Source organism: Betta splendens, chromosome 19 (genome assembly GCF_900634795.4).
Source record: "Betta splendens chromosome 19, fBetSpl5.4, whole genome shotgun sequence".
In the NCBI taxonomy this organism is placed as follows: Eukaryota; Metazoa; Chordata; class Actinopteri; order Anabantiformes; family Osphronemidae; genus Betta; species Betta splendens.
In genome coordinates, this window is record NC_040898.2 from 12,931,882 (window position 1) to 12,959,138 (window position 27,257).

General features: G+C 44.4%; 5 protein-coding genes and 1 long non-coding RNA gene across 10 annotated transcripts in view; 3 read left to right on the top strand and 3 right to left on the bottom strand.

Moving 5' to 3' along the window:
- Positions 1–900, bottom strand: part of LOC114845460 (uncharacterized) — a 47,390-nt gene extending 46,490 nt beyond the window's left edge. Inside the window, exon 1 of one of the 2 annotated variants that reach the window (XR_008693287.1) lies at positions 595–900. This is a non-coding gene — a long non-coding RNA (uncharacterized LOC114845460). The remainder of the gene's footprint in view (positions 1–594) is intronic. The other variant, XR_003783891.3, reaches the window with a different exon arrangement.
- Positions 901–1,972: 1,072 nt separating this feature from the next.
- fbxo11b (F-box protein 11b) lies at positions 1,973–11,433 on the top strand. Of its 4 annotated transcripts, none has more exons than XM_029134175.3 (22): positions 1,973–2,315; positions 3,421–3,581; positions 3,774–3,855; positions 4,031–4,175; positions 4,279–4,408; positions 4,836–4,919; positions 5,053–5,185; positions 5,331–5,437; positions 6,711–6,822; positions 6,903–7,009; positions 7,114–7,251; positions 7,338–7,555; positions 7,668–7,848; positions 7,936–8,058; positions 8,585–8,670; positions 8,773–8,849; positions 8,938–9,081; positions 9,183–9,293; positions 9,385–9,492; positions 9,596–9,704; positions 9,796–9,894; positions 10,002–11,433. In XM_029134175.3, exons 1-22 carry the CDS (start codon positions 2,228–2,230, stop codon positions 10,129–10,131), a joined length of 2,673 nt encoding a protein of 890 aa, XP_028990008.1. In that variant the 5' UTR covers positions 1,973–2,227; the 3' UTR covers positions 10,132–11,433. The 4 variants fall into 4 exon arrangements, with proteins under 4 accessions (XP_028990008.1, XP_028990009.1, XP_028990010.1 ...); XM_029134176.3 differs by having other exon boundaries at positions 4,034–4,175; XM_029134177.3 differs by having other exon boundaries at positions 3,774–3,834.
- On the bottom strand, positions 10,707–17,529 carry msh2 (mutS homolog 2 (E. coli)). Its single transcript, XM_029134174.3, has 16 exons — positions 17,286–17,529; positions 16,802–16,950; positions 16,430–16,717; positions 16,204–16,350; positions 15,967–16,116; positions 15,750–15,883; positions 15,461–15,660; positions 15,167–15,276; positions 14,957–15,080; positions 14,432–14,582; positions 14,227–14,324; positions 13,714–13,959; positions 13,372–13,576; positions 13,036–13,283; positions 12,775–12,950; positions 10,707–12,084 (listed from the first exon to the last, which is right to left on the bottom strand). The coding sequence occupies exons 1-16, from the start codon at positions 17,491–17,493 to the stop codon at positions 11,908–11,910; spliced, it is 2,811 nt and encodes a 936-aa protein (XP_028990007.1). The 5' UTR covers positions 17,494–17,529; the 3' UTR covers positions 10,707–11,907.
- Positions 17,530–18,292: 763 nt separating this feature from the next.
- On the top strand, positions 18,293–20,421 carry gch2 (GTP cyclohydrolase 2). Its single transcript, XM_029134179.3, has 6 exons — positions 18,293–18,689; positions 18,964–19,073; positions 19,168–19,223; positions 19,756–19,787; positions 19,870–19,954; positions 20,039–20,421. Exons 1-6 carry the CDS (start codon positions 18,401–18,403, stop codon positions 20,160–20,162), a joined length of 696 nt encoding a protein of 231 aa, XP_028990012.1. The 5' UTR covers positions 18,293–18,400; the 3' UTR covers positions 20,163–20,421.
- Positions 20,422–21,503: 1,082 nt separating this feature from the next.
- cript (cysteine-rich PDZ-binding protein) lies at positions 21,504–23,177 on the bottom strand. The gene is made up of 5 exons (XM_029135449.3): positions 23,018–23,177; positions 22,762–22,827; positions 22,600–22,654; positions 22,408–22,511; positions 21,504–21,948 (listed from the first exon to the last, which is right to left on the bottom strand). The coding sequence occupies exons 1-5, from the start codon at positions 23,031–23,033 to the stop codon at positions 21,884–21,886; spliced, it is 306 nt and encodes a 101-aa protein (XP_028991282.1). The 5' UTR covers positions 23,034–23,177; the 3' UTR covers positions 21,504–21,883.
- A 429-nt stretch (positions 23,178–23,606) lies between these two features.
- Positions 23,607–25,637, top strand: pigf (phosphatidylinositol glycan anchor biosynthesis, class F). Its single transcript, XM_029134208.3, has 5 exons — positions 23,607–23,988; positions 24,288–24,379; positions 24,457–24,573; positions 24,655–24,763; positions 25,295–25,637. The coding sequence occupies exons 1-5, from the start codon at positions 23,761–23,763 to the stop codon at positions 25,406–25,408; spliced, it is 660 nt and encodes a 219-aa protein (XP_028990041.1). The 5' UTR covers positions 23,607–23,760; the 3' UTR covers positions 25,409–25,637.
- The last annotated feature ends 1,620 nt before the right edge of the window (positions 25,638–27,257 follow it).

Here is a 27,257-nt window from a genome sequence, read left to right on the forward strand (position 1 = left end):
AAACTCTCTAAACGGACCTCTCTTTATCTAGAAACTGTCCTCCAGAGCTTCCAAAGATTTCAAGGACAGCGCGACCCCGGCAACCTCTGCCCCCGCGGTGGGTGGGTGGCTGTTTGGCTGCGAGAGGGGAGACGACACAGCTGCTCTCTCTGGCCGTTGCAGGAGGATGGACGTGGACGCCAGATAAAACGCACGCACACTCAAAGAGCAAAGCCAGGCTTTCAAGGCTGCAGCTGCAAGGAGGAGTCCGGCTCATTGATATGGACACGCTGCCTCCTGCATGCCAACGCCTAACATGGACGTGCACGTGTGCCCTTTGGCCACAGGGTGACGCTAGTGAGGATGCTCGGTTGTGGCCCGTGCAAACGTGAACAGGCAGCATCAGTTCACGCACAATAAAGTGACATTAGCAGTCCTTGAAGTATTTATACACGAGGTATAAACTGAAACATTCTGTCGGTTCTCTTTGGAAACAGACACATTATTATACTAAGCTAATTTGCTGTAATGAAGCTTAGCATTAGTTTGCACACTTACAACTGATATTAACTAATTGGTAGTTGAGAACAACTTAATTGTGGCATACATAATTACCTGCGTGTTCATTTGCAGACTGACAGGGATGCGAGTAAAGCCAGTGAGGGTCTGTCTGTTTGCTGGATACCAACGGTAGTTAGCTAAGCTAATTCGCCACAGCTGAGCTTAGCATGGGCCACAAATTCACGTCCTCGCGCTGTTTTTTTTAATAGTCTTCACCCTAATATGGGCCGAAACAACGTTCGTTTCCGACTGGGACCAAGTCATGACCCACTGGAACCCAAGGAATTAAACGCACTGTTTCAGAGAGGCCAAGAGTAACACTAACAGGAAACAGCTGAGAGAAACTGTCCCTTCAAAAAAAGATGCTAAATATTAGCTAATGAGTTTTAAGGAAGTATTCAAGGACTCCTCCTGAGCCTAAACAGTGCAGACCACTCATACAACAGTTTGACTAAACAGTCTCATTTTACCTCGAATACTTATATATATATAGCCAAACAATGACCTCTGCTGGTCAACGGTTGTTTTATCCTTTATTATATAATTTTCCAATTAAATTCTACTTCACAGTTGTATTTTTGGTCTATGAATAAATAATTAAGAGAATAAAATTGTTTTTAGACACAGTATTTAGATATTGTAAAAAAAAGGGGTTTTCAAAGTCGTTTTACACAGCAGCCTGGCAGCAGTGCAGATATTTGCAATGCTATTTTCTAAGCAATCAAACATTTAATTATTTATATTTTATTATATTTTGCAATGAGTAAAAAAATTGCTTTTCAATTGTTTGTTGTAATTTTGTCACACCTACAGCAATGGCTGATTTGCAGTGTGTCTGAACAAGCGCAGGAAGGCAGGGATGTAGAGCAGAGGATAACCATGTTAGTTTTAATTTATTTATGATTATTAGAAATAATGCCTTTTGTGTGCACTTGTTTAAATGGCAGGACATTCGTCTATGGAAGCATATTGTACTATTTATCAAAATATGCCAAATATACATCAGTTCCTTATTAAGATGCGATGGGTTACTCAATAAGACTGATGGCTACAGACCCAGCGGCCTGAAAAGACGGTTACTAGTTATTTTATATTTACTCTGTGACAGGTTTTCATACTCTGCATATGTATATGAACATTTCAGACTGCAATATCTGCAGTCATTCGATTTCAGTAGTTGTGAACTTCGCCTTTGTTCGGACGCTTTAATATTAATCTAAAGTGCTTATAAACGGATGATGCTATAAGTATAGATTATTTTTGATGAGCCCTTTGCTGTGATCATCATGAAATCGCCGCTTGACCGGTTCCGAACCCTAACAGAAGAACAAGGTTGGTTAAGTACAAAGCACCCGATTGGCTGCAGCAGGAGCCAGCTATGAAACGTCAAATCTGGTTGGTCGAACGCTCCCTTTGCTATTTTTCTCGCGATTGTTTCCCGTGTGGGTTAATGGCTCCTCCTGCTACAGACTGAGACGGAGCTGGCACCGAGCGATGATACGGGGCGAGCTGTAACACCGCGGAGGAAAAAAAAGCGATTACACCCCAAATACCAGCGGGTTCTGATCGCGCTCGTGTGGGGGCATCTGGGTAAAACGCTGTCCGGGCGGTAAGCAGGGTCGAGGGCTGAATTCAGCGGCGGACGGTCGAGGACAGCGGCGTATTTTTCTAACAACCAACTCCCCTGATGAACTCCGTCAGAGCCACCAACCGGAGACCCAGGCGAGTGTCGAGGCCGCGCCCGGTGCAGCCCGAACGGAACAACGGGGACAGAGGTAAGCTAGGCCACGGCCAGCTACTCCGTTAGCGGGGCGGCAGCCTCGGCGCGGCGCCCTTTTATAGCCGCTGTCACGTTTCCCCGCACGGAGACGCGGCGGGTTTCGCAGGAAAAGCCGAGGCGCGCCGCTCCGTGGCTCGGGCCAGGCCGCGCTTTGTTTGGCTTGAGTGATTGGGACTAGCTAGCGGCGCTAGCTAGCTCTCCGGGTTAGGTGGAGGTTGGGGGGTTGTCTCCGTCTAACGTAGTGCGTATGTAGCCGCACGGTCAACATTAATAGCTCACATTCAGGTAACCCCCCGCTTGACGCTCCGGGGGCCGACGTCGCACGCTCGGAGCACAACCTCCACGTCCGCCCGGCCGTCACATTCCCAGCTGTCACAACCGATTCGGAGGGTGTTCGTCTGCGGACTGCCATTTTTGGGGTGTATCGTTAACAAAACATTAGCAGCGAACGGGGGCAATGCTAACTAGCCGTCCCCGCTATAAGAGCGCACGGATCAGCTGTGATGTGCTCGGTATTGTTCCACGGGTCCATTTTGTGAGGCAGGAGCTAAGCAGCAGATTGGACCCCTATCATTTTCCATGTCCTCGGTGCCTGTTAGCCGTAGCTTGATTTGTTTACGCCGCGGATTTGCCAGCTACGCACTTCAGTTTCTAGCCATTAGCCGCACGTCTGATCGACCCAGTCTGCGGCCCCTAATTTGACAGCACCATAAAAGATGAGCCCGGTTCGGCTCGCACAGGGCCCCGACCAATGCACAGTGGCCGAGAGGAGTTGGATATTGTTATACACGAAGGGCCGGTAATGGGGCTGCAGGGGTTGCGTTATCAATCACTAACCTTTGTCTGCCATAGCAGCTTATTACCAGTGCGTTAGCCTGCGCAGTGTGCACGCAGCATGCGAGCTGAATGCACACCATTGTGTCAGTAATGGTGACGAGAATAAACATTTTTGCTGCAGACTCGTTATATTGCAAATGATGTGATTTTTTTTTGGCGTTTTATTGTTTGCACATCCTGCTTCACTGTGCACCTTTTGTGCAGTGAAGTGCGCCTTTACGAAGCGAGGAATGCAGTGGAAGTGTGTTTTCTCTTGTGCTCAGATGAGGAGGCTCCTGCAGCTGCAGCAGAGATGGCTATTGAGGAGTCCGGTCCAGGAGCTCAGAACAGTCCCTACCAGCTTAGACGCAAGACCCTGCTTCCCAAGAGAACCGCTTCTGCCTCTGCCACCGCCTCTGCCTGTCCCAGCAAGGGCCCAATGGAGGTTAGACTGGAAAACTGTATTATTTAAACATGTCCCACTGCCTCTTAAATATGTATACAGACTAGCGTGTGTTTGATAGTAAATTCAAGCAACAAAGCAATGATTTTGTGACAGAGCAGTAAGGTCACTATTTGATTACTTAATCAATCAATCTTGGCATGAATGTAATATCATACATGTCCCATTTTACAGGGAGCTTCCACGTCATCCACAGAGGGCTTTGGCCATCGAGCCAAGCGGGCACGAGTGTCCGGTAAGAGCCACGACCTGCCAGGTGTGTGTTAAATCTCTGTAGCTGGGAAAGGAGTGTGTTAGTTTGTTTATTTAAACCTTTGTGTTTTTCTGTGTGTGCTGGTGAACCTCGATATTTTGCAGTGCATTGAATAACATGCGTCCAGTGTGATCTCTCTCCTTAAGTTTCCATCATCGGTTTGTTTTGTGTGTTTTAGCAGCCCCAGCAGAGCAATATCTGCAGCAAAAACTTCCAGATGAGGTTGTTTTGAAGATCTTCTCCTACTTACTAGAACAGGATCTATGTCAGGCAGCATGTGTCTGCAAGAGATTCAGCCAGCTAGCCAACGACCCGATCCTATGGTCAGTGTCGCTGAATCTGCTCGCTTTTTTTTTTTTTTTCGGAAAATTAACCATTTAAAGATCTGCATGTGGAATTCCATGAACGTGGTCTTTGATATTGTAGGAAGCGCCTGTACATGGATGTGTTTGAGTACACACGGCCCATGATGCACCCTGAGCCAGGCAGGTTCTACCAGGTCAGCCCTGAGGAGCATGAACACCCAAACCCCTGGAAGGAGAGCTTCCAACAGCTGGTGAGTTCCTCCCCATAATTATGGATAACTGGTCTGTTTGAGGAGAATGTGCTTCCAGAGGGACTTTAGATTTATTGTATCCTTGCATTACATCACTGTGTATGCTAAGAATTTAATATTATCTGCAAAGCCATATATCCCTGCAGCAAAGCTGAAACACTTTGCATAAGCTTTAGCATGCAAATAATTTTCTATGTACTTACATTTAAATCAGCATGATGTGAAGCATGGAAGACTGGTTTTTACTGTATAGTGGATATTGTAAAGTGAAAATGAAACATTTTTGTGAAATGTACAGGGCTGTTAGCTGCTCTAATTGATGTGAATAGTTAAAAATTCGGTTTCTTGTTGTACGGAAGAAGTTGGACAGGGTTTGATGTGACTTGTATCAAGGTAAGCTGACCCCCTGGCTTTTGTTGTATTGCAGTACAAAGGGGCCCATGTAAAACCTGGATTTGCTGAGCATTTCTACAGTAACCCTGGAAGATACAAAGGCAGAGAGAATATGCTCGTAAGTTAAAAGCTTATTATTTTAAAGGACATGTCATTGCTGATAGGGAAATGTGTCTTTTTTTAAAATGCCTTCTGCTGATTATGTTTAGGCATGTGTTTATTGTGCCTGACTGTGTGTGTTTCTCTGACAGTATTATGACACCATTGAAGACGCACTGGGTGGGGTACAAGAGGCTCACTTTGACGGTCTAATCTTCGTTCACTCTGGCATCTATACTGATGAGTGGATTTATATTGAGTCCCCCATCACTATGATTGGTGCAGGTAAACATATCTATCATTGAAACCTGCTTAAACTTTGATGCTTGTGCTGCATACAATCAATGTCTCAAGATGAGGGAAACACACTTAGCTGTGTTTATGTCCTTATGTTTGAGGTAGTAATGACTGCTTTTCTCTTTCCCCACAGCTCCTGGCAAAGTAGCAGACAAGGTGGTGATAGAGAATACTAGAGATTCAACCTTTGTCTTCATGGAAGGCTCTGAGGATGCCTATGTGGGATATATGACCATCAAGGTAAGCACATTTTACCTCTGTAGAAGTAAACCTAAAAATGCTCTAATTTTAGATTGTGTACTAATCAGATGACAATGCAAATTGCATTGTATTTGAGAAAGCAGGCAGGTGGATGTAATGAAACTATCTCCAATGTGTTTCACTGATTTTCCTACAAATCGCTTCTGTTTGCATATGTAAACAATAGCATTGTGTATCTTAGGAGTTGTGTTTCCTGTTTTTCCACGGTATTGTTGGATGTTACTTGGGATGTAAAATCACATAGTCTCTGTTTTTTTTTTGTTTCCTTGTATATGAGATGGCAAAATGCGTAGCAAAGTTTCCCAGCTGGACTTGAGCAAGATTTGATTATGATTTACTTTGATCAGTATTTACTACTGCATCACTGACCCCCAGAAGAAATAGTGCGTCTACATGTTTAGCCCTACAACAGCTACATGCAATTAAAACAACCCGTCTGAACCTGCTTCCACTTTGCCGAAGCCGTATTTACCTTAACAAAACCTGTCAGCCGTCTGCTAAGCTAAACAACTGCAGCCGCTGCAGACAGATCTGTGAAGGAGACACTCTTGTCAGCCAGTTCAGAATCGACGTTTCATTTTAAGATCGGCACAATTTGATGCATTGTCTGTCAAAACGTCTACAGCCTTATTAAGGAGGACATAAGATAAATGAATGGTTCCGTCTCTGTGCCCGTCACATTGTTTGTCTACATCTGATGCTTTTAAAATCAGTGGCGACCTTGTTTAAGTCCAAAGTACATCTGGTGATCCTGTGAACAATTACGTAACAATTACGATTGTTTGTTGAGATCTCGGCTGTTTTAGCGCTGCCTAAAGTCAGATGTCATCATAGCATATATATATTTTGTGAGTGTCAAACATCGCCATGTGTGGCAGCTTGTCATCGCTTCCAGGCGGTACTTTAAAAAGTCTTTTAAACTCAAGGCAGCCTTGGTGGAAGCTAGTAAACAAATAATTATCTCCCTCACTCTCCATTTTCAGGTTAGTAGCAGAGGTGATAGTAATGTAGAGATATATAAACTGGATTTCTGCTCAACACAGCTCCTCAGTAACAAAACAACCTCCATGTTAATTGTATTGATCATTTTGTCTCTCTTTCACACATTTATAATGTAATAAGCTCCAACTATTGAAGGCATTAACATCTCCAGCAACATGAGTCCAGTGTGGATGTGGTGGGCGGACAGAAGCTTGATGTGTTGTCAGTAATCGCAGTGTGTGTCTGACCTCCTCTGCTCCTCACTCCTCAGTTTAATCCCGATGATAAGTCGGCACAGCACCATAACGCCCACCACTGTCTGGAGATCACAGTCAACTGCAGCCCCAACATCGATCACTGCATCATTCGCTCCACATGCACAGGTGACGCTGAGACACAGACACACAAGATGATTCTGGTTGCAATGCACAAGTACTTTAAATTTTATTTCTCTCTTTTTTAGTGGGTTCAGCTGTGTGTGTGAGTGGCCAAGGAGCCTGTCCAACTATCAAACACTGCAACATCAGTGACTGTGAGAACGTAGGACTATACATTACAGATCATGCACAGGTAAAAGCACCCCTCCTTCAACAGTCCAGGTTTGCCATAAATGTGCACACACTGTGTTGCACACACATCATTCAGACTTTAACAGTTTACTCTTTTAATTTCAGGGCATTTATGAAGATAATGAAATTAGCAACAATGCTCTAGCAGGAATTTGGGTGAAGAACCACGGTAATCCCATCATTAGACGTAACCACATCCACCATGGGCGAGATGTTGGAGTTTTTACCTTTGACCATGGAATGGTAACAGCATTTCCCATCTTTGCTTTTTTTATGGGTTTTTTTTCCCCACTTTAAATCCAAGTCAAAATGTCACTCTTTGTTTTTAGGGCTACTTTGAGAACTGTAACATCCATAGAAATCGTATAGCCGGCTTTGAGGTCAAGGCCTACGCCAACCCCACAGTAGTGCGTTGTGAGATCCACCACGGCCAAACAGGAGGCATCTACGTGCACGAGAAGGGCCGGGGACAGTTTATAGAGAACAAAATCTATGCTAACAACTTTGCTGGGGTGTGGATCACGTCCAACAGTGACCCAACGATACGGTGGGAATAAAACACCTCAACATAGCTAACAAAAAAAGCATTATTCTGTCTCTGTGTATATATTTATTCCAATATTGTTCCGATATGTTTATTCTTTTATTTAAAAATCCAGGGGAAATGCAATATTCAACGGTAACCAAGGAGGGGTGTACATCTTCGGTGACGGTCGGGGTTTGATAGAGAATAACGATATCTATGGTAATGCCTTGGCGGGAATCCAGATCCGAACTAACAGCTGCCCCATTGTACGGCACAACAAGATCCATGATGGTCAGCACGGGGGCATCTATGTGGTAAATACAGTTATATAGCATAGTATTTATGGTGTATAATCGCATCCTATTGTATAAACAGAAACCTGATCTTCCTTTGCTTTTCAGCACGAAAAAGGCCAAGGGGTGATCGAAGAGAATGAGGTTTACAGCAACACGCTGGCAGGAGTCTGGGTGACCACAGGCAGCACTCCTGTGCTCCGCAAGAACCGTATACACAGCGGCAAACAGGTAAGAGACCAGAACCCTCACACACAAGCAGCAGCACCAGTAGCTAGTGGTCAGGGAATTGTCTAACACAGATACTGCTGGGTAATAATTCCATGTTTCCTTTCATAAGAGTTTTATTGGAATTTCAGTATCTTCAATTGAATTTGCATTGAATCCTGCAGTAAGCCTTGGGTTGATCAGGTTATCAGCTTGTAATTGCGTTTTGAGAAGATGCCAGATGTACTGAGATGACAGAAGGTGATCTACAGAGTACCGCTTTACTAAAGTATTAACAGGATCACTGTTAACTATTGTTAGAAGCGGGGGAGACTAAATTACAGGATGCCAGAGGTTGGAACAACACCTTCACTGAGTTCTTAGCTAGAATATAATTATTACTGGAGGCAAGTTATGTTAATGTAAACACAGTCCCAGAGTAAACTATTTTAGTCAATTGGACATTGGAAATGTTTTTTATAGTTGCTTTTACTATTCTATAGTAAAGTGTTGGGTTTTTTTTTTAATTTCTATGACTTTCTCTTTTAAGGTTGGTGTGTATTTCTATGACAACGGCCACGGTGTGTTGGAAGACAATGACATTTACAATCACATGTACTCTGGTGTTCAAATAAGGTAACGACTGCCACCTTTCTGCTGTATATTCATGGTTGGTTTTTCATTCAAGCTTCCCGATCTTCTAAGTGATTCAAATAAACCTTTGTTGACTGTTAACAGGACAGGGAGCAACCCCAAGATCAGGCGTAATAAGATATGGGGAGGTCAGAATGGAGGGATTTTAGTTTACAACTCAGGTTTGTATTTCTCTTTTATAACCTTAAGTGTCTTGTGTGATGTGCGTGTACTTACTATATCTAAACCTGCTGCTGTTTAATGTGCCAGGTCTGGGCTTCATTGAGGACAATGAGATTTTTGACAATGCCATGGCTGGGGTGTGGATCAAGACGGACAGCAACCCTACCCTGAGAAGAAATAAGATTCATGATGGCAGAGATGGAGGCATCTGCATCTTCAACGGAGGCAGAGGTAAGATGCACAGTTTGTTGCCTCTTCAATCAGTTTCTACCCGTTTCCTTTTTGGTTTGTTTCTTAGTAATGTCCTACATTTCACTTGTGACTCTCTGCAGGTCTGCTGGAAGAAAACGACATCTTCAGGAATGCGCAGGCTGGTGTGCTGATCAGCACCAACAGCCATCCAATACTGCGCAAGAACCGCATTTTTGATGGCTTCGCTGCAGGTTTGCTTACTTCAGAATCAACTTTGTAAGAGCACAAATATGATCTGTTTCCTACCTTTTGGTGCTAATGATGGCTAACGCTCACATTTAGGTATTGAGATCACTAACCATGCCACAGCCACACTAGAGAGCAACCAGATCTTCAACAATCGCTTTGGAGGCTTGTTTCTGGCCTCAGGAGTCAACGTCACTATGAAAGGTACAACTACTGACTGGAAATAATCCCTAAGCCTGTAAAAATACAGTTTGCCCATAGCCTGTGCTGTTGCGTTTCTCATTATTTTCTGTTTCTTATTAATCAGATAATAAGATTCTGAACAACCAGGATGCCATTGAGAAGGCAGTGAGCAGAGGACAATGTCTCTACAAAATCTCCAGTTACACCAGTTACCCCATGCATGACTTTTACAGGTAAACAGCATCACAGCGGCACCTTAATCAGTAATGAAAATAGTTGTATTTTGGTTCTCGTGTTTTAAATGTGTCTGATTTGCCTCTGCAGATGTCACACCTGTAACACAACAGATAGGAATGCCATCTGCGTTAACTGCATCAAAAAATGCCACCAAGGGCATGATGTAGAATTTATACGGCACGATCGGTAAGTCTCAGAGTTCATGACATCTTGGATTAGGAACTGTGTAACTAAACCTCTTTCACTTACTCAAAGAGGCGCTGGTTCTAAATCTGCAGTGTCTGTTCCATTAGGTTTTTCTGCGACTGCGGAGCAGGAACCTTGTCCAACCCGTGCACTCTGGCAGGAGAGCCCACACATGACACGGACACTCTGTATGACTCGGCACCGCCCATTGAGTCCAACACGCTGCAACATAACTGAAGGCATCGAGCTGATTGGACAGTCTGTGACATAAACATACAAACGCATTCACTGCACACAGCCGAACACACACAGAAACACACACAGAAACACACACACGCAAACACACAATTACATACACACTTGCAGCCATAAGGACCCAGAGAGACTCTGTGATCGCGGCGCTCTCAGATGGGATCGAGGAGGAAAGAGGTTGCAGAGGAAGCAGCTTCCTGCCCGCTGCAGCAGAGGCAGCCTCCGCTAGAGGGAGCAGTGGAGCTGACTGAACGGCCACAAGAGATTCCTCAACAGAGTATTTCTTAATGCACTCGGTAGACAAGAAGAAGGGAAGATAAGGGGCGATGCATCTGACGGCCAACGGTGTCCTGCATCTACCCTCAGCAAAGATCCCCTCTGGTTTTAACCCTCGCTCTGGGCCCACTCCTACTTCTTCACAAGCACTGCTGTCGAAAGACTTCCTGCTTCCTCACAGCTGCCATCCCCATTGGCTGCCCAGGCAGTTGTAACTAGGCAACAGAAGGGCAGATGTTGCTCGGTTGTGTGTGGGTAAAGGTTGTGTGTGTGTGACGGAGCACTTGGGCTTTTTTTTTTTTTTTTTTTTTTTTAAAAAACAAAAAACAAAAATATGTTAAGATCAATGGATTTTATTTCAATGCTTTCTCATGTAGTTTTGTATTTTTAAGCAAAAAGCTGAGTGTATTTGAATGTCTTTTATTTTATTATATATTATTATAATTATTATTATTTTTCTTTGATTAGCGTCCCCCCTCCCACCCCGACACCCAGGCAAACTGCAGAAACTCAAACGTCCCAGTGGTGAATTTCTTTCTGTGAAAGAGAATCTTGTTTAAACACTACAAACCCTCTCCACTTTATTAGTTTAAATGGCAGGTGGAGGGGCTTCAATTGTACAAGAGTGTGGGTGTGTGGTTACATGTGTGTTGTGTACAGTGAAAGTTGTGAGTGTGCGTGTGTATATGTTCAGATGTTAATGCAGTCAGTGTTTGTGGAGAGGGTTAAATAGAAGGTATCAGAGCTCCTTTAACTGGAACCGTGAATTATTCTGCAGGACCCTCCCCCACCGTCGTCCCTTCTCTCCCCGTGTATCGTGGTGACTGTGGCTCCTCATGCAGCCTGAATCGTATGCATGTACCATAACATCTAGACTTAATATATTGTGAAGTATTCAATAACCATTATGTAGATGCTAGGTGAAATTCAAAAAGGGGTATACTTTCTTAGAAAGAAAAAAAGAAAACAGGAAACTGGCCATTTCTAAGAAAATAAAACTTTATTAGATCACAGGTGTCTTGTCTTTTAAATTCACATCTTGCATAATTACCAGTAGCTAACTGGTGCTGTTGTAGAAAATGTTAAGGACTAAGTCCTAAAAGGAAGAACTTTCTTTAAAGTACTGCTGTTCAGCTTGTGTGTCTGAGGCGACACACCCATCAGGCTGATCTGTTGTAACAGAACTGACCAGAAGCTGCCTTCTGATTAATAAATGAGGAAACTGCATTTACATAAATGTTTATGGATCACTGGAAAAACAAACAGTTGTGCATGAGAAGCTAAAGCAAGCACAGCCTGAATGACACTATCATCCAGTGTGGTACAAACAGCTTTAATGGATGTGTAACAATTTATCTAATTCAGTTTCTAAAGAAGTGACATGAAAAAACACGTGGCATCTTTTATTCAAAAATCAGTCTTTATTGAAAAACTATACAGTGTGTGTTCTAGTGTTCAACTACAACCATTTAAACTCATCTAAACTCAAGCAGTTTGGGCTGGAACACAGCGAGCCAGAATCTCTGTGATGTACGAGTTCTTTTTGGCAGCCAGTTCTTGTTTCATTCGTCTGAGCTCTGCCTTCACCTCCTCATCACTCATGGCGGCAGCTGGAAGCGATTTCACCTTCTCCAAGAAGTTCTGGATCAGATCTTCCCCCACCTGAAACAAAGGCCATTTGTCAGTTTGATAAAAAAAATTTCAATCTGCAGCACTTTTTAATACGACTTCAAACACAGACTTTTAAACTTACACAAACATGATGTTTTCAACCCACGTTTAAAAAGGTAACAAAAAAATCAATGGTATTTTGAGATTTCCATTATGTGATAAATTATTTGGTTGCCCGACAAACTGGTGCATCATTTTTTGGACAATAAACTAAATCAGCATCATTACAAGATGATGAATTAACCTCCAGCTGATCCAGTCCAGTACTGCATCAGCAAATCATTTGACACCTGAAGAAAGCTACAAAATGCAGTGATGCATCTACAGCCACAGTATGAAAAGCATCTGTGGCATTTTATCCACAATCAGCACTAATGAACTATGTTCAGGGAGTCACACCGCATCACGTCTGTACGTTTACATTTTACTCAGTAAATCGCATTTTACGGCAAATTCCACGCTAAGGTGCGTTAAGCGCCTTTCACATCACGAGGTACTGGCTCAAGTCTCTCCCTTTTGTTGCCCTCGGAGGCACAATCACATTATCACATACAACATAATACCAAGTCATGTCCTCTGACCCATTTTGTAATTGTCTTAATGCCCCAATCAACTATTCAGGCCATCTGACTGGTTTTGCATTCAGACTGATGACAGCAGGACAGGAAAACGAAGCTGTACTTGTTTGTCTGTCCGTCGTCTCTTGGCCTCGGGTTCTTCCTCCTGCTCCAAGTCCCCCCTTGCAGGTTCCTGGAACTCCTCCAGCTCCTCCGCCTTCTCTTTTGCCATGGCAACCACTGATGGTGGAAAGCAAGCCAACTCGGCGACGTGGATACCAAAACTCTGATCACAGACACCTGGAGACAAAGGGCAGATGCATGTGGTTGAAGAATTAAAGCCACTCATGGTAGAAAGGAACCACCTGCACGAGTTGGTGCCGACCTGGTTTGACTCTGTACAGCATAGTGAGGGTGTTGTGGGTGGTGAGCGCAGTGACGTGCAGGTTCCGGACAGTGGGCTGCTGTGCAGCTAGTGCAGTCAGCTCATGGAAATGAGTGGCAAACAGGCAGAAGCAGGTGATCTTGGATGCGATGTGTTCGCTGATGGCCCAGGCCAGACCGAAGCCGTCATATGTGGAGGTTCCTCTGCCAAGCTCGTCGATGATGATGAGCGAGTTCTCTGTGGCCGAGCTGCAGAAGGACGGCAGATGCTCAAACCAGACGTCCAGTCAATTTCTTCAGCGACGCTGTGAACGAGCTCTCGTGCGCGTGTTCCTACCGTAAAATGGCGGCAGTCTCCAACATCTCAGACATGAAGGTGGACACGCCTTTCACCTGGCTGTCGCCGGCTCCCACTCTAGCCAGAACGCTGTCAATCACGCTGAGCTCTGCCTTCTCACATGGCACGAAGCAGCCGATCTGAGCCATCAAAGCTATCACACCAACCTGCCGGATAAAAGTGGACTTGCCTCCCATATTCGGTCCTGCAGATGATAATACATATGGATGAACTGCATCATAGTTATAGGTGAGATAAACAGGGCCTAAAAGCCATTTGACTCTGAATTTGCTTCCCTTTTCACTCAAACATCTTAATGAATTTCTTTTAAACTATTTTCACCTGTAATAATATAGAAGTTCTTCTCTCCCTGGACGAAGGTGATGTCATTTGGTATGAAGGCGGTGTCTGCGTCCGTCTCCATGCAGGGATGTCTGGCCTGCAGCAGCTCCATACGCCTGGGGCCGTCGGCCAAGATGCGGGGCCGGACAAATGGCACTGGAGCAGAGACAGACGCCACGGCGAGACTCACCACGGCGTCCAACTGTGCTATCACATCGCTCAGCGCCTGGAGAGGGTCCACGTAACCTGATGATCAATGAGTTAAACGCTTTAAATTAATTACCACAGAGGCAGGGGAGAGCAGCATGTGACCACTGCCACACCGATTCCTTGACTCTCAGGAGCATTTTACATAGCGTGTAGCATTTTCCAAAAAATGTTTGAGAAATCAATTACTAAGAGGTCACACAAGGCAAATTCCATGTGATTAATTTCCATAGAAGCTCTGAAATTCTTCTGTCTGTTGAACCAATCTCACGCTGATGAGCCTGTGAGTCGCGATTAGTTCCTCACCTGAGGCAATGTTGATAATCTCTTTGACGATGGCGTTCTGGGCCTCCTCATACTCCTCCCTGCTCTTGGTGTATTCCTCATTCAGGGAGCTCAGCTTACTGTAAACGCGTGAAGGGGCACATGTGAGTGGAGGCCGGTCAGCTGACGGGACGAGTGGGGGGTTAATCACAGGGCGGTGCCGAGCGTGTGACTCAGTGAGACGGACCTGTTAGTGAAGCGCACACCGTTCTTTTGAACGTCCAGCGTGGTGAACTTCTTATTATTCCTCAGGCTCTTCTCCTCCTTGCAGGTGACTCTCAGGTAAAAACCCAACATGGCGTTTGACTCCAGTTTCACAGTTTTACCAGCATCCAGACCTGAGACACAAAGTTAAGGACAAAGCTGGACTAAAATAAAAGCCTTGACCTCATTGCAGTATGTTTGGCTCATGTCTTTTAATTTTAATTTAACTAATTTCAACAACGAATTCTTCCTTTAATGTGGTTTCAGAAAGAAATCCTGAATTTAAACCAATATATTTTTAACACATGACTGTATGGTGTAATCAGCTTGATTTGGTACGTTTGTCACGCCATCACAAAAACTCAGCAGATCTATGCGTGAGCTTCCTTCCCTGAAAATACAACGTCTTTCCAAGGACCATCTCGACCTTGATTAATCAATAATGTTCTTTGTGGTTGTTTGAGATAAGAGTGAGCGTGTGAGTGTGTGTGTGAGTGTGTGTGGTCACCTAGTTCTTTGGCTGCACTGTTCAACACCGCCTGCATGCTCTTCTCGAGTGCATCCATTTTTTCCCTTAATTCACTCAATACTGGATCAAACGATGCCTTCACCAAGAACTCATGGTGGTCAATCTACATACAACACACAACATTAAGGAATCATATGTTAAGACAGAGCCTTATTCATTTTACTTTCCGTACTTATAAAAAGTAATGACCTGGTTCATGTCCAGGGTGGTCTCTATCATCTCCTGGTACTTTGTGAAGTCATTCTGCAGGTCTCTAAGGGGACTGAGGAACGTTGCCTCTAACAGAACATGGAAGCTCCCTGCAACACACATGCAAAAATAAATAAACATTATTTAAAGGCAGACTTTATCAAGTAATTGCTATTTTTTGTTTTCAGCAACAGCAATAAAATATATCCCCATATTAGCCAACAAATCCTGGTTTTCGTGTTGGTAGAAAGCCTCTAGCATCACACACATCGTATAAACTGAGGGTTTGTGTACCAGAGTATCTCTCCAGGGCTGTGATGAGCGCAGGGATCTGGCTCACGGCCTGGAAGACGCGGTAGCAGTCCTGCAGCGTTGCATTGTGGCGATGGAACTTCTTGGCGAGACGGTGAAGATCAGGGACCCGCCGCAGCAAGTCCTCCTGACAGGTCTGCCTGAGCTCAGAGTCACTCACGAAGCTCTCCACCAGGTCTAGCCTACACAAACAAAACGCGTTTCACTCAGGGAAGTGGTTTTCCAGCATCTGATATCAGATCTTGGATGTTTAATCCGGGCAGTGTATTACCTCTCCTCTATTCTGGTTTTGTCTATGAGGGGTTGCTTGATCCACTGGTTGACCAGACGCTGACCCTGTGGCGTTCGACACTTGTTCAACAGACCGGCCAGAGAATGAGCCCCAGTGGTGTCGTCAGGTGACCCCTGAAGCACAGAATGTACAGAGTCAGTTTGCATTTGTATCACTATTATTAAGAACTCCAGGGAGGTGAATCTCTAAGACTGACCTGGAAGAGGTTGAGAGCCCTCACAGCAGCATTGTCCAGCCTCATGTACTGACCCAAGTCCAGAGAGGTGAGACTGAAAGAGTTGTAGTTGGACTCGTCAGAGAGGAGCTCGAGAAAACGCACAACGGCGCCCAAGCACGACATAGCCACCTGTGAACCAAACCACACACCAACAGCTGTAGTTGCAGTTCAATGTCCAATATACAGAATTTTTGTACTCTTTAATCATTATAATACCTGTTTGTCCAACTCAGGCAGCGTGTTACTGGCCACAGTCTCTCCTCTCTTGGCTCTTAGCAGTCGGTTGAGATCCTGGACCATGTCCTTGCTACTGAACTCTGCTCTCTTCCTTTCGGAGACCAACATGCCACCGCGCTGCACAACCTACACACACAACGCACAAAGTAACACTCACGCGCTGTTTTGCATTTTAACAAATAAAGCTGCACACAATCTAACGCACCTCCCGCAGCTTGTTGCCCTCCGTGTTGGCTTCCCCCTGGGCTAGGAGACACTCTTTGGGGCTGATCTGGACAAGCAGCGACTCCAGGTTGGAGAAGATCTCATTATCTGGAAACTCACACACTCCCATCTTTCGCTGCGCTGCGTCCACATAGCCGACCCCGACCACGCGCTGTCCATCGGCTCCTGTAGCGAATCGGACGGCCACGACTCCTGCAGAGCCCTCTGCTCCGGTTCCTCCAGAACCAAACAGAACGTCTTCAAACTGAGTCAAGTTTCCAGGAGACGCCTGAGTGGATAGGACGATTATTATGACATCTTACACTCTGTGGCTTTATCTAACATGCTTAGGTGTATGACAGCTCAACAACACCTTATACTCAAGCTTCCAGTCGTGCTCTTTACTGCTTTTGCTGTGGTTCCTGTACACTTCCACTCTGTACTGTCTCACCAGCAGCAGGTCCTTCACAAAGGCCTCGAAGTTCAGCTTGCTCAAGACCACACTCTCCAGCCTGCGACTTCCTGTTGACCAACAGACACAGTAGAGCCACAGACACATGAAATCCGGCATGTAGCACTGAAGTCAATAACTGGAACCTATAAATCATGAAGGTCAATAGTCACATTATTAAGAATGTTTAAATGTTGCTGCATTAGGATTCAAGACATGAGCCCTGCAAACAGCGGCCTGATAAAATAGCCGTAAGTTACTGTTATCATTCGCTTTTGTTCAAAACTAAACGACATTCTGACTAAGACTGTCTTCCTGCAAAGTTCCACACAAAATAACGTAGTACCCGTCTGCGAGCTGCAGCTAGCTTACACCGTTAGCCAGGCTACAGGCTGCGCTAGCTTACCCGAGCCCAGATATTTGATGACTCCATTCGTCTTGAAAACCTCCTTCGCCGCGAATATGGCGTCCTTCCCGTGAACCGTGTAGTAGTCGTTACGGTCAAACACCCTGAACGTGGTGTCCGGTTTCTCCGGCATGGAGAAAACGAAGCTGAGGAAGCCGTGCTCGGCTGCACTGTCCATGGACAGGTTCTGCTTCGGCTGCACCGCCATGCTGGAATCTCCCGCCACCAGCGCTCCCAAACAGGAAATACGTCATGTTGTGACGTGTTGCCATGGAAACTACACCGAGAGTCAATAGTGACACTTACAACTAATTAAACAAATAAAAAATAAATAAAAACGATTTTGCATTTGTTTGTGTTGCACCCTTTTATCGTGCATGTGGCCGTGTTGTCTTTTCCTGCAGCGTTGCTGAATAATATACTATTATTGAATTAAATCAACTTGCGTTATGGATTTTGCTGCATGTCTGTGTTTTGTATTTATCTGTGCAGTGTCTACTTTAAATTCTGCATCATGTTACAGTGTTGGACTGAGGGGTTTTGCACAAAACCAAGATAAGGGATTAGGGGCAATTTAACTAATTGTTTTTTTTTGTGAATCACTATAATTTCGTGTCACTAGAAACCAGTCTCAGAGCAAACAGAAACCTCTGATCGCAATATACTGTTCGCTTCTAGTCGCCTTCAAATAACTACAAAATTCTGAAAGCCATAATGAGCCTGACGGCACAGAAACATGTGTGAGCTCCACGTGAAGTCATGAGCCTGCTGAGCTTTGTAAATGATAAAAGGGGGGTCTGTCTGGTTTCTAGTAACATAATCATAACTAATGAATGTGGACGGATGAGGCTGCGACAAACCGTCAAGTGATGGGAGATGCAGAAAAAATCCCTTCCATGCTGTGCGTGGTTTGGGGGGGTCGGCGATGACATTTACCCCTGCTGACGACACTCAGTGATTTGACGTGGGTGGCACCTTGACGCGCACGCGGCGGTCAGGCTTTATAAGGTCGGCGAGCGCCGGGAGTCTCTCAGCAGACCCGCAGAACCGCCCGACGACAGGAACCGCGTCCTCCCCCGACTTCTTTCCACGTCCACGCTCACGAACGACACGACATGAACGGCCACTGCAACGGAACCGGCAACGTGGTGGAGGAGTTCCACGGCAGCGGCGGCTTCGGCAGCCTCATCATAGACACCAAGAAGCCCGCCCTGCACCGCAAGCACGAGACGTCCCGCAAGGAGGCGGAGGACGAGTCCCTCCTACCTGCGCTCGAGGCCGCCTACACCTGCATCCTGCGGGAGCTCGGGGAGGACACGGACCGGCAGGGGCTGCTGCGCACCCCGCTGCGCGCCGCCAAGGCCATGCAGTTCCTCACCAAGGGCTACCACGAGACGGTGGAGGGTGAGTCCAGGGGCTCCTCTGTCTGGCGGGTCGGGCGTCAGCGTGCATTTGATCAGCGTGCATCAGACTCTGATGCTGAGATTGCTGCAGAAACTTCACCCGCATCTGCATGCGTGTGTACGTGTGCGTGAGCATGCATTTAGGAACGATCGGGAGCAATTCAAATTTCAACTCAATATTTAAACGTGGTGAAGCACTTCAAGTGAATGTTTAGGACTAAATGTCAGACTTCTGCAGTGCAACCACGCGTGTTTGTGCATATTTGTGTCCGCAGACGTTCTGAACGATGCCATTTTTGATGAAGACCACGATGAGATGGTGATCGTGAAGGACATAGACATGTTTTCACTGTGTGAACATCACATGGTTCCCTTCTTTGGCAAGGTACGTACGTTTCCCACCCAAGTCAGGAGGATTGAATAAGCTGGGCGTCTGTGCATGCGTTGTGACCGCTGCACTGTCGATCTCTCCACCGCAGGTCCACATCGGTTACATCCCCAACAAAAAGGTTGTGGGACTGAGCAAACTGGCAAGGTAAAACACACACACACACACACACACACACTGGCTCACTGTGGCTGTATGTTTCTAGCATTAGTGCCAGTCGGCTGCGTTCTTCTGTTATCGCAGTGCTTTGACCTGGAGGCTTAGAATCTAAGCTCGCTGGTTATCATCTAGGCCCCTCATCAAGCACACGCACAGACACAAGCCTAAACCCGCTGCTCTCGAGCCATGAGAAAATCCCATCAGTCCTGTGGGAATCACCGGTTATTATCACAGCCTCTCTGTCTGTCTTCTTCTCATCCTTTTCCTGATATACGGCACCGCCTCTGAATATACTGTCCCGTAATAACAGCAACGGAGTCGCTGGATGCTTCGACAGTTGTTGGACAAGTTCAGAGAATTTAGTACATGAATCATTTACAGATGAGGAGTATGTACAGTGAGCTAGCGGCATGAGACGCCAGGGGTCAGGGACTAACGCCAGCGTGTGTTTATTGAGGATTAATCATTATTACGCCCAATCTCTAATCACATCTCTCTGCTTTTCCTCTGCTTTCTGCAGGATTGTGGAGATCTATAGTCGGAGGCTTCAAGGTAAGCGAGTGAATGCAGTGTGCAGCTTTTAGAATTCTGGAGTATCAGGCCCACATGTGCCCACTTCTTCCTTTCACCCTAGTTCAAGAGCGCCTGACCAAGCAGATCGCCACGGGACTGGCTGAGGCGCTGCAGCCCAAAGGTGTCGCTGTGGTTATCGAAGCCGCGTGAGTGCACATTTATGTCTCTATGATCAAAAGCCACATCACTTGGTCCGTCAGCGAAGCTTAGAGCCATGCTTTACTCTGCAGGCACATGTGCATGGTGATGCGCGGCGTCCAGAAGATGAACAGCCGCACGGTGACCAGCACCATGCTGGGAGTTTACCTGGAAGACCCCAGGACCCGGGAGGAGTTCCTGACTCTTGTACGTTAAAGCCTTACAGACGGCGCACACTATTCATTCCCAAGCCTCTGTACACAGTATCACACAAAAAGCCCCGGAGCAACAGTGGATCTGTATCTGACTTCGCTTTATGTAAATGACAAAGCTGTGTCTAGATACAGGATCCTACTCTGGAATTCACCTCATTACACTGAAGCCTGGAAGATTTCTACTACTGAAATCATTTGAATCACTGTGAACACACACACACACACACACACACACACACACACACACACACACACACACACACACACACAGATAAATACATAAGACTCTCAGTCTTTGTGCCTTGGTGGATGTTTTACAGTCTGAAATAGCAATACTGTAATAAGTTATGAAACAGAGTGCAATACTGTAGTGTGACGATGCTTTCTGGTGGGATTTCACTGGTGCTTTTACAAAATATTACTCTTGAACCTTGGTTTATTATTGTATTTTGAATTCACTGATTTAATAATTTAACAAGCTTTGTCATTTATAAATACATTTATAAAGCATTTGTAATATATCACATTTTAATATGCTTTTTTAATATCCATAGGCTAGAGAGTACAGCTAATGGATGTACTAAATACATTTTATCACTACTTTAACATTTAAAGATTTTTTTGCTGAAATAAACTGATTAAACATGAGGAAAAACTGTCTATGTTTATTTATTTATAAATGGCCGAACATCAACAATAGTTTACTTTAAAATATGGGTGCAGAAATCTTAGCAAACTATTAGGATCTACTGAGAAATAATGGCTGTGCTACTGAAATAACCCTTGACATACACTCTTCATCGATGTTAGATCTTCTCCATATCATGAGAGGGTGCATTCAGGTATCCTGTCCTTGAATGTTCCACAGCACCCAATGACAGAACAAAAGGGCAGTGAGGTAACAGAATTACCTAATCAGGTAGTTTTTGTCGCTAACAACAGGCTACTTTGCTGTGCTGCCTTGAATATTACTTGATACAGCCAAATAAAACTGATATTATCTGTATTAGCTGAAGACACAGCATGTGTTTGTGCTATTTTCACGATTGAAATCAATAATGTGTGGTAAAAACAAGTGTGTACATGTGGCTGAAGGCCCGAGGGAGAGCAAGGCCTTTAAATATCAGGAGGAGGATCCTGTTGTCAGACAGACTGTGAACTATTACCTTTATCGCTGACAGCAGCGAGTGGAGGGGGTCACACCTGTTTTCAAATACGATTATACCTGAGTAATCTACTTATACCAGGCATAAAGGGGAAATATGGATATGTTGTGCGTAATCGGGTAAAATGATACCCTTGATGGCACCAGCACAGGTACAATAAAACCATCATAGTCATGTTATTATTATATTGATTTGTTTTATTCACTTAAATACACAATAATTGACAGGTTACAAGCAGCAATATCTAAAACAAACCATCCAAATACAAGTGTAGCTGAATTGAAAATATACAAATAATCTGGAAGCTTAAACTGTCAACAACTGATAGTTATAACTAATAATGTTGTGTGTCTGCATGTGTGTGACCACTGAACATTCTGTAAGGTTAAAACATGCCATTTTAAAAATAAAATCTCAGTTTAACTGAAATGGAACAACAATAAAGAGTTACAATTTTCTATTACAGAACGTTATGGAACCAACTGACTAACGTTTGATTTTCTAACGTGGCATCTGCTATTTATTCTTGTAGAACTGTTCTCTGATCAGCATACACTCACACAGATGTCTGTTTGTAGTTCTTGGTGTCCAAAACCTTTTTTCCACACATGGCACAAATTCCTGTGAAGAAAAGAAGGAGAAACTAAATCAAAAAATCAATGATAGGCTAAAAAAGCAATGTCAGCATATAACTTGCTTACTGTACATTTTGAGAAAGTGTGTTTACTATTTACTATATTACTCTTCGTCACATTTCAGATTCAACACATCAAGATACAAAGTCATCCAGAAGTTTCAAATACATCACTAAATCAACAAATAGTCTGATGTAGTTTTTGTCATGTTTGTTGATCTGTCAAATATTGTGGCTTTCAACTGCAAGCGTCTGTCCACTTCCAAGGGTGATCAAGGTCTAAAGACTATGGAGCACTGGCCTCTCAAACAGTGTCAAGAGGTTCACTGACTTTATTAGTAACTGAACTACTTGTTTGTAACTTTATACGTTGCTTTAATTTGATTAAAGAAAAAACTAGCCAAACATAGTTTCCCCTAGCACGTTTCTTTTGAGGGAGTTTGTACCTTTCTTGTAAGCACAGCCCTGGCAGTAGTGTGATCCAGACTGATGAACAGAGCTCTTGCAGATCCTGCAGATAGCAAATCCCGACTTGCTGTAGGGGTCGAACCTGACAGGAGGAAAAAAATAAATTAAATTAAAATGATCGCTTATAAAATCATTACAAACAGCAAATCCAAGCAATTCTTTATACCCACCTGGCTTTCTTTGAAGTCAGCATCTTGTTTTCATTTAGCTTACGACCGCCACTTTCTGAGTAAATGTAGACAACACTTATATAAGTTGTGTTATATATGACAACAAGTGCACATGATAATGACAAATATCTCATATTATCTAGATGTGCGTATTGAGGTCACCTGTTGTGTTCCGTGCTCCGTCCTTCCAGGTGTCGGGGGTAATAACCCTGCCCAGCTTCTTCTCGCCTGAAAGCGTAACATGGATTGTGAATAAAACATAACTGTTAAAATAAAGTTCAAGATCAGATGCATGAACCAAAATAAGAACTGCGAGCAAAGGCACGACGTTAGCTCAGGAAACATCTTTAACATTCGCTAGAAAACGAACACAGGCTCAAAGTTGGGTCCAGAAAGCGATTGGGTAGCGAATACGTACATTTTTCACAAACCATCCTTCTTCTTTCTTCGTTAAAACCGATAGTTTTTAACAGTTGATCAAAACAAAAAAATGTTAGCTAACTATTAGCTTACTGGGTTGCTATTTGTAAACTTCCGGTGGCTTTCTCTTCTTCCACGGTTTTGCAACACATTGATTGGTTAAAGCTACAGCGATACGACAACGTAAAATGTCATTGGCTGTCGGTATTGTCTATTACTGAATATTCGGGTAAAACTTTAATACCGTCTGTGATTGGTTAATAATGTATCGTGTAAATTTACGTACAAAGTAAATTTCCTGTTTCTGAAAAATCAAAAAGTCAGTCACTTTAATGATTCCAAAACTATAGTAGTGAAGTGCATTATACAATGCGCACAATCTTAGATAAGTGCAAAATGACTAAATCGTAATATTTCTTGATTACTTTTGACTGCAAAAATAAACAAATGCTTAGAAAATAAATATGCACAGTAACATTGTAACGTAGATGTGAAAATGTTGAATTTAAAGCAGTAAGAGCGATATTAAGAAAAACTCGAGTCTGCAACCTTAAACACCAGTCTTTTATTCTGAAGCCCACCCGGAAGTGGTAGTTGATCCGTGTTTACGGAAGTTAAGTCTATCAATCCATGGCTTTGACCTGACCGGTACATCTGCTGCTGAATTAACATTTAAAGTGTCTTTTTTTCAATTCCATTCACTTTATTTTGCATTATCATACAAAGGAAGTGATAGCCATCATGTGGGACCATGAAATTAGAGCCATGGCGTCCACCCACGCTATTATCGCCAGCTCGGTGTTCATGGCCACCGTCCTGCCTGCGGTGCTGGTACCGGGCTTCTCGGTGTATGGGACTCACCTGCTGTGGCTCTACTTGGTGTCCGGTTCGATCGCCGCAGTCAGTGTCGCCGTCTTCTGGCTGCTCGGCCTCACTCCGCCCACCAAGAAGCATTCGCTGGGATACAAGGTGACTGTCCGGGGATAGAGGTAGCACTGGGTTACAGGTGCCTCAATAATAGCTTTGTGTTTTATTTATATGGAGGTGTAATATATTAAATCATAACCCTTATATTCCTTATCTTCCATCACCTACAATTGGCAAGAGGAAGACCGTCTGGTTTAGTCTTGTGTTTACAGAGATGTTGATCAATGTCCCTGTCACAAGAAATTGATCTACTCTCTAAGATGAAGGAACATTAATACTTAATACTGAAAGCTGGATGTGTGACAGTAGTCATCTCTAACTCTCCTCATTTCCTTCTGCAGCTGTCTAGACTGTTCCGTTCTGTCCTGTACCTCTTCCTGTCATGCCTGTTTTTCCACACTGTGGTGGTTCTCTACGGCGCTCCACTGATCGAGTAAGTAGCTGTTGGCTGTTGTGTCCTCTGCCAGAATGCATGTATGAATCTATAAAAGCATCTGGTGTTTGTTACAGGTCTGCGTTAGAGACGTTTTCTCTCGCAGTGCTGCTGACGTCTCTGACTACCCTGAGGTGTCTCTGCATCCTCGGCCCTAACGTCCAGGCTTGGATACGAGTGTTCAGTCGCCATGGGTAAACCTAAAACCTGTTTTTTCTTTTTTATATATTGCACACATCCATCCTAACAGACAGTCCTTGTGCTTTCATCTGCAGAGCGATGTCCGTGTGGGACACCTGTTTGCAGATTACAGTCGCCTGCACGCTGGTGGGAGCCTGGGTTGGGGCCTTCCCCATACCTCTGGACTGGGACAGGCCTTGGCAGGTCAGCACAATGAAAGGTTTATGCTGGGATCCAAGTAAACTGTCAGTATGGGACCAGAAAAATATAACTAGTGCAGAGGTTGATTGTTTGTCAGAGCAGTGTTTGCAAAAAAAGAAAGGACTGTTTAATATGATAGATGCAGAAAATGTTTATTTTTTACTAGTCACACCAGAACATAGCTCTTCCCTTAACAAGTATTTTCTTTCCATTCATCACTGGAAGGGGAATAAACACAACCCCATTAGGACACAATTATAACTCAGCACAGAAACCATTAAATTCTAAATGACAAAATGGAAAATATTCAAATTATGATTGCAAAGGGAGTTCTCCACATAATAGCTGAAGGGAGAATGCTAATTAGATGTAGACAGTGGTAATTGGACCATATCTCTACATGACATCGGTTCTGTGGACTTCCAGTTCCTTAAAGGGTTCCCCTTTACAGTGACTGGACGTTGCACCAATGGATGGACATGCGTTTAACAGCTCAGGCCGATCGGACTCACTTGTCCTCTTCTTGTACTGCAGGTTTGGCCCGTGTCCTGCAGCTTGGGAGCCATGATCGGCTTCCTGACCGGACTTGTCGCTGCTCCTGCGTGGATCCACTATCACCGTAAACAGCTCACGTACAAGTGCAAGTAATGGACAGAGGCGTGTGTGTGTCCATGTCTGTGTGTGTGAATGCAGCCGCCAGAGTATTTCTTCTATTCCTGACGTGTGACTCTAAACTTTTTACTGATTATTTATTGGGAACATCCATCTGCAGCCTGTAGAAAAGATGATTTTGTAATATGATTATTTTTTATGCATGAAGGCTCAAAGTGTTCCTGAATATTGTTGGCACGAATAAACCATTAGCTGTGCAACAGAACGCACCTTCTCTGCTGTGATTTGTTTGTGAACAGCTGAATCGAACGCTGCTTGAACCTGTAGGTGGTGCTGTTGGCTCATGACCCCTGTGTGTGTGTGTGTGTGTGTGTGTGTGTGTGTGTGTGTGTGTGTGTGTGTGTGTGTGTGTGTGTGTGTGTGTGTGTGTGTGTGGCGATAGGGAACTCATTTGCCAAGTACAACAAAGTAATCACTATTATGCTCGGCTGATCATTTATTGAAAGAGTCACGAGGGAAACAAAGTTGGAAGTGTAAACTTACTGCAAAGTGTACTTGTGTTCACCCGCACACACTCGGCTCTGCACCTGAAGCTGGCGACTGATGAATATGGTTCCGTTTTAAACAACTATTAATCTTGTTCACACTCTCCTTCAACACCTTCCTCCCTCGCTCCCGCTCTCATTCTCATTCCACCTTTCAGGTCCTGAGGCAGCCATATTGATTCACTTTCATTTTAGGGGCATTAATTTCCCTCCTTTCACGCTGCCCACATTTCTTGTTCTTCCTCTCGCAGCCTTTAACCACAATGAAACATGCATTTTCTGCATCGCGGTGTCAACTTGCAACGTAAATGAGGGATGTTGTTTGCAGACAATAGAGCCTATGTAAGTAAACATATCCAATACAAATATGCTAAATATTGTGAAAATGACATATTTTGCACTGAGCATAATAATATTTTATTATTTGCTCTGGCTGACGAATGCAGCAGGCACCAGAGGCAAAGCTGTCCATTCAAGTCTTACGTAAGGTTCTTGCCAGGGAAAAGCAGAGGAATATAGCCTGAGGGGAAGGGAGAAAATGGGGCCAATACATTTTCAGAATAAAACCTAGAGACCCTTTAAAGTGGCCTGTGTGCACTTACAGGACCAGTTGTCACCAGTTGATGTCTTTCCCTCTTCCCACCACCTCTGATGAAATTCAATCTGGTCTCATGCTGCTGTCTCTAATTCTCCACTTCTCTAGGTCTTTTCCTCTTTCCACCTTGGTTCTGATGTGTCACAACCTGTGGAGAGCAAAGAAAGTGGCCAGTAGAGCCCTTAGACGCGTAAAAGTCTGATTTCAGCTCCATGCGTTCATAGATTGAACCCATATTTTTACGGGATTCACGCCTGTCACGCGTTTTTTGGCCCTTGAAGGTGTTTTTAGACGGGGAATCTTTTCGTACATTTGCGGGTGCAGCTGCTGCTGTTTGTCTGCAGCGGACGGCACAAGGCCATTCGTTCCGAGTCCCGCACAAAAGCCGCTGCTTCACAAATTGCTCTCCTCATTCAATCTCACAGAACTTTATTTATTCATTATTTGTTCTCAGGCTGTGCCATTGTGGCAGAGCTTTGTGAGCAGAGGTAATTTGTCACTCCCCCTCCCCTCCTCCCTGCTCAGCCTTCCCTACGAGGCTGTTGTCATTGCCATTGTTTGCAGAACAGTTATGTTTCTGCATTGTTCCTCTGAAGACGGAGACACACTCGTCTACTCTAAATGACAGTGCACCCGCTGCTCCGTGCGGTGGACAATGTCACCTAAAATTAAGCCTGTTTAATCAATATTTCTAAACGGCTCTGTACAATTTAAAAACAGATTGATTGTGCTGTTGAGAACAGTG

Bases quoted from the DNA above. Each gene is read 5' to 3' on its own strand.
- fbxo11b (XM_029134175.3), top strand. From the start codon at position 2,228: ATGAACTCCGTCAGAGCCACCAACCGGAGACCCAGGCGAGTGTCGAGG. The intron at 6,823-6,902 runs GTGACGCTGAGA...TCTCTTTTTTAG, and splicing joins CATTCGCTCCACATGCACAG to TGGGTTCAGCTGTGTGTGTG. The intron at 9,705-9,795 runs GTAAACAGCATC...TTGCCTCTGCAG, and splicing joins CCCATGCATGACTTTTACAG to ATGTCACACCTGTAACACAA.
- msh2 (XM_029134174.3), bottom strand. From the start codon at position 17,493: ATGGCGGTGCAGCCGAAGCAGAACCTGTCCATGGACAGTGCAGCCGAG. The intron at 15,661-15,749 runs GTAATACACTGC...TTGTTTGTGTAG, and splicing joins AAAACCAGAATAGAGGAGAG to GCTAGACCTGGTGGAGAGCT. The intron at 13,960-14,226 runs GTGAGGAACTAA...ATTGATCATCAG, and splicing joins GATTATCAACATTGCCTCAG to GTTACGTGGACCCTCTCCAG.
- gch2 (XM_029134179.3), top strand. From the start codon at position 18,401: ATGAACGGCCACTGCAACGGAACCGGCAACGTGGTGGAGGAGTTCCAC. The intron at 19,224-19,755 runs GTAAAACACACA...TGCTTTCTGCAG, and splicing joins GGACTGAGCAAACTGGCAAG to GATTGTGGAGATCTATAGTC. The intron at 19,788-19,869 runs GTAAGCGAGTGA...CTTTCACCCTAG, and splicing joins CTATAGTCGGAGGCTTCAAG to TTCAAGAGCGCCTGACCAAG.
- cript (XM_029135449.3), bottom strand. The intron at 22,655-22,761 runs GTGACCTCAATA...ACATTTACTCAG, and splicing joins CGGAGCACGGAACACAACAG to AAAGTGGCGGTCGTAAGCTA. The intron at 21,949-22,407 runs GTACAAACTCCC...TTTTCTTCACAG, and splicing joins GGGCTGTGCTTACAAGAAAG to GAATTTGTGCCATGTGTGGA.
- pigf (XM_029134208.3), top strand. From the start codon at position 23,761: ATGTGGGACCATGAAATTAGAGCCATGGCGTCCACCCACGCTATTATC. The intron at 23,989-24,287 runs GTGACTGTCCGG...TTCCTTCTGCAG, and splicing joins AGCATTCGCTGGGATACAAG to CTGTCTAGACTGTTCCGTTC. The intron at 24,380-24,456 runs GTAAGTAGCTGT...TGTTTGTTACAG, and splicing joins TACGGCGCTCCACTGATCGA to GTCTGCGTTAGAGACGTTTT.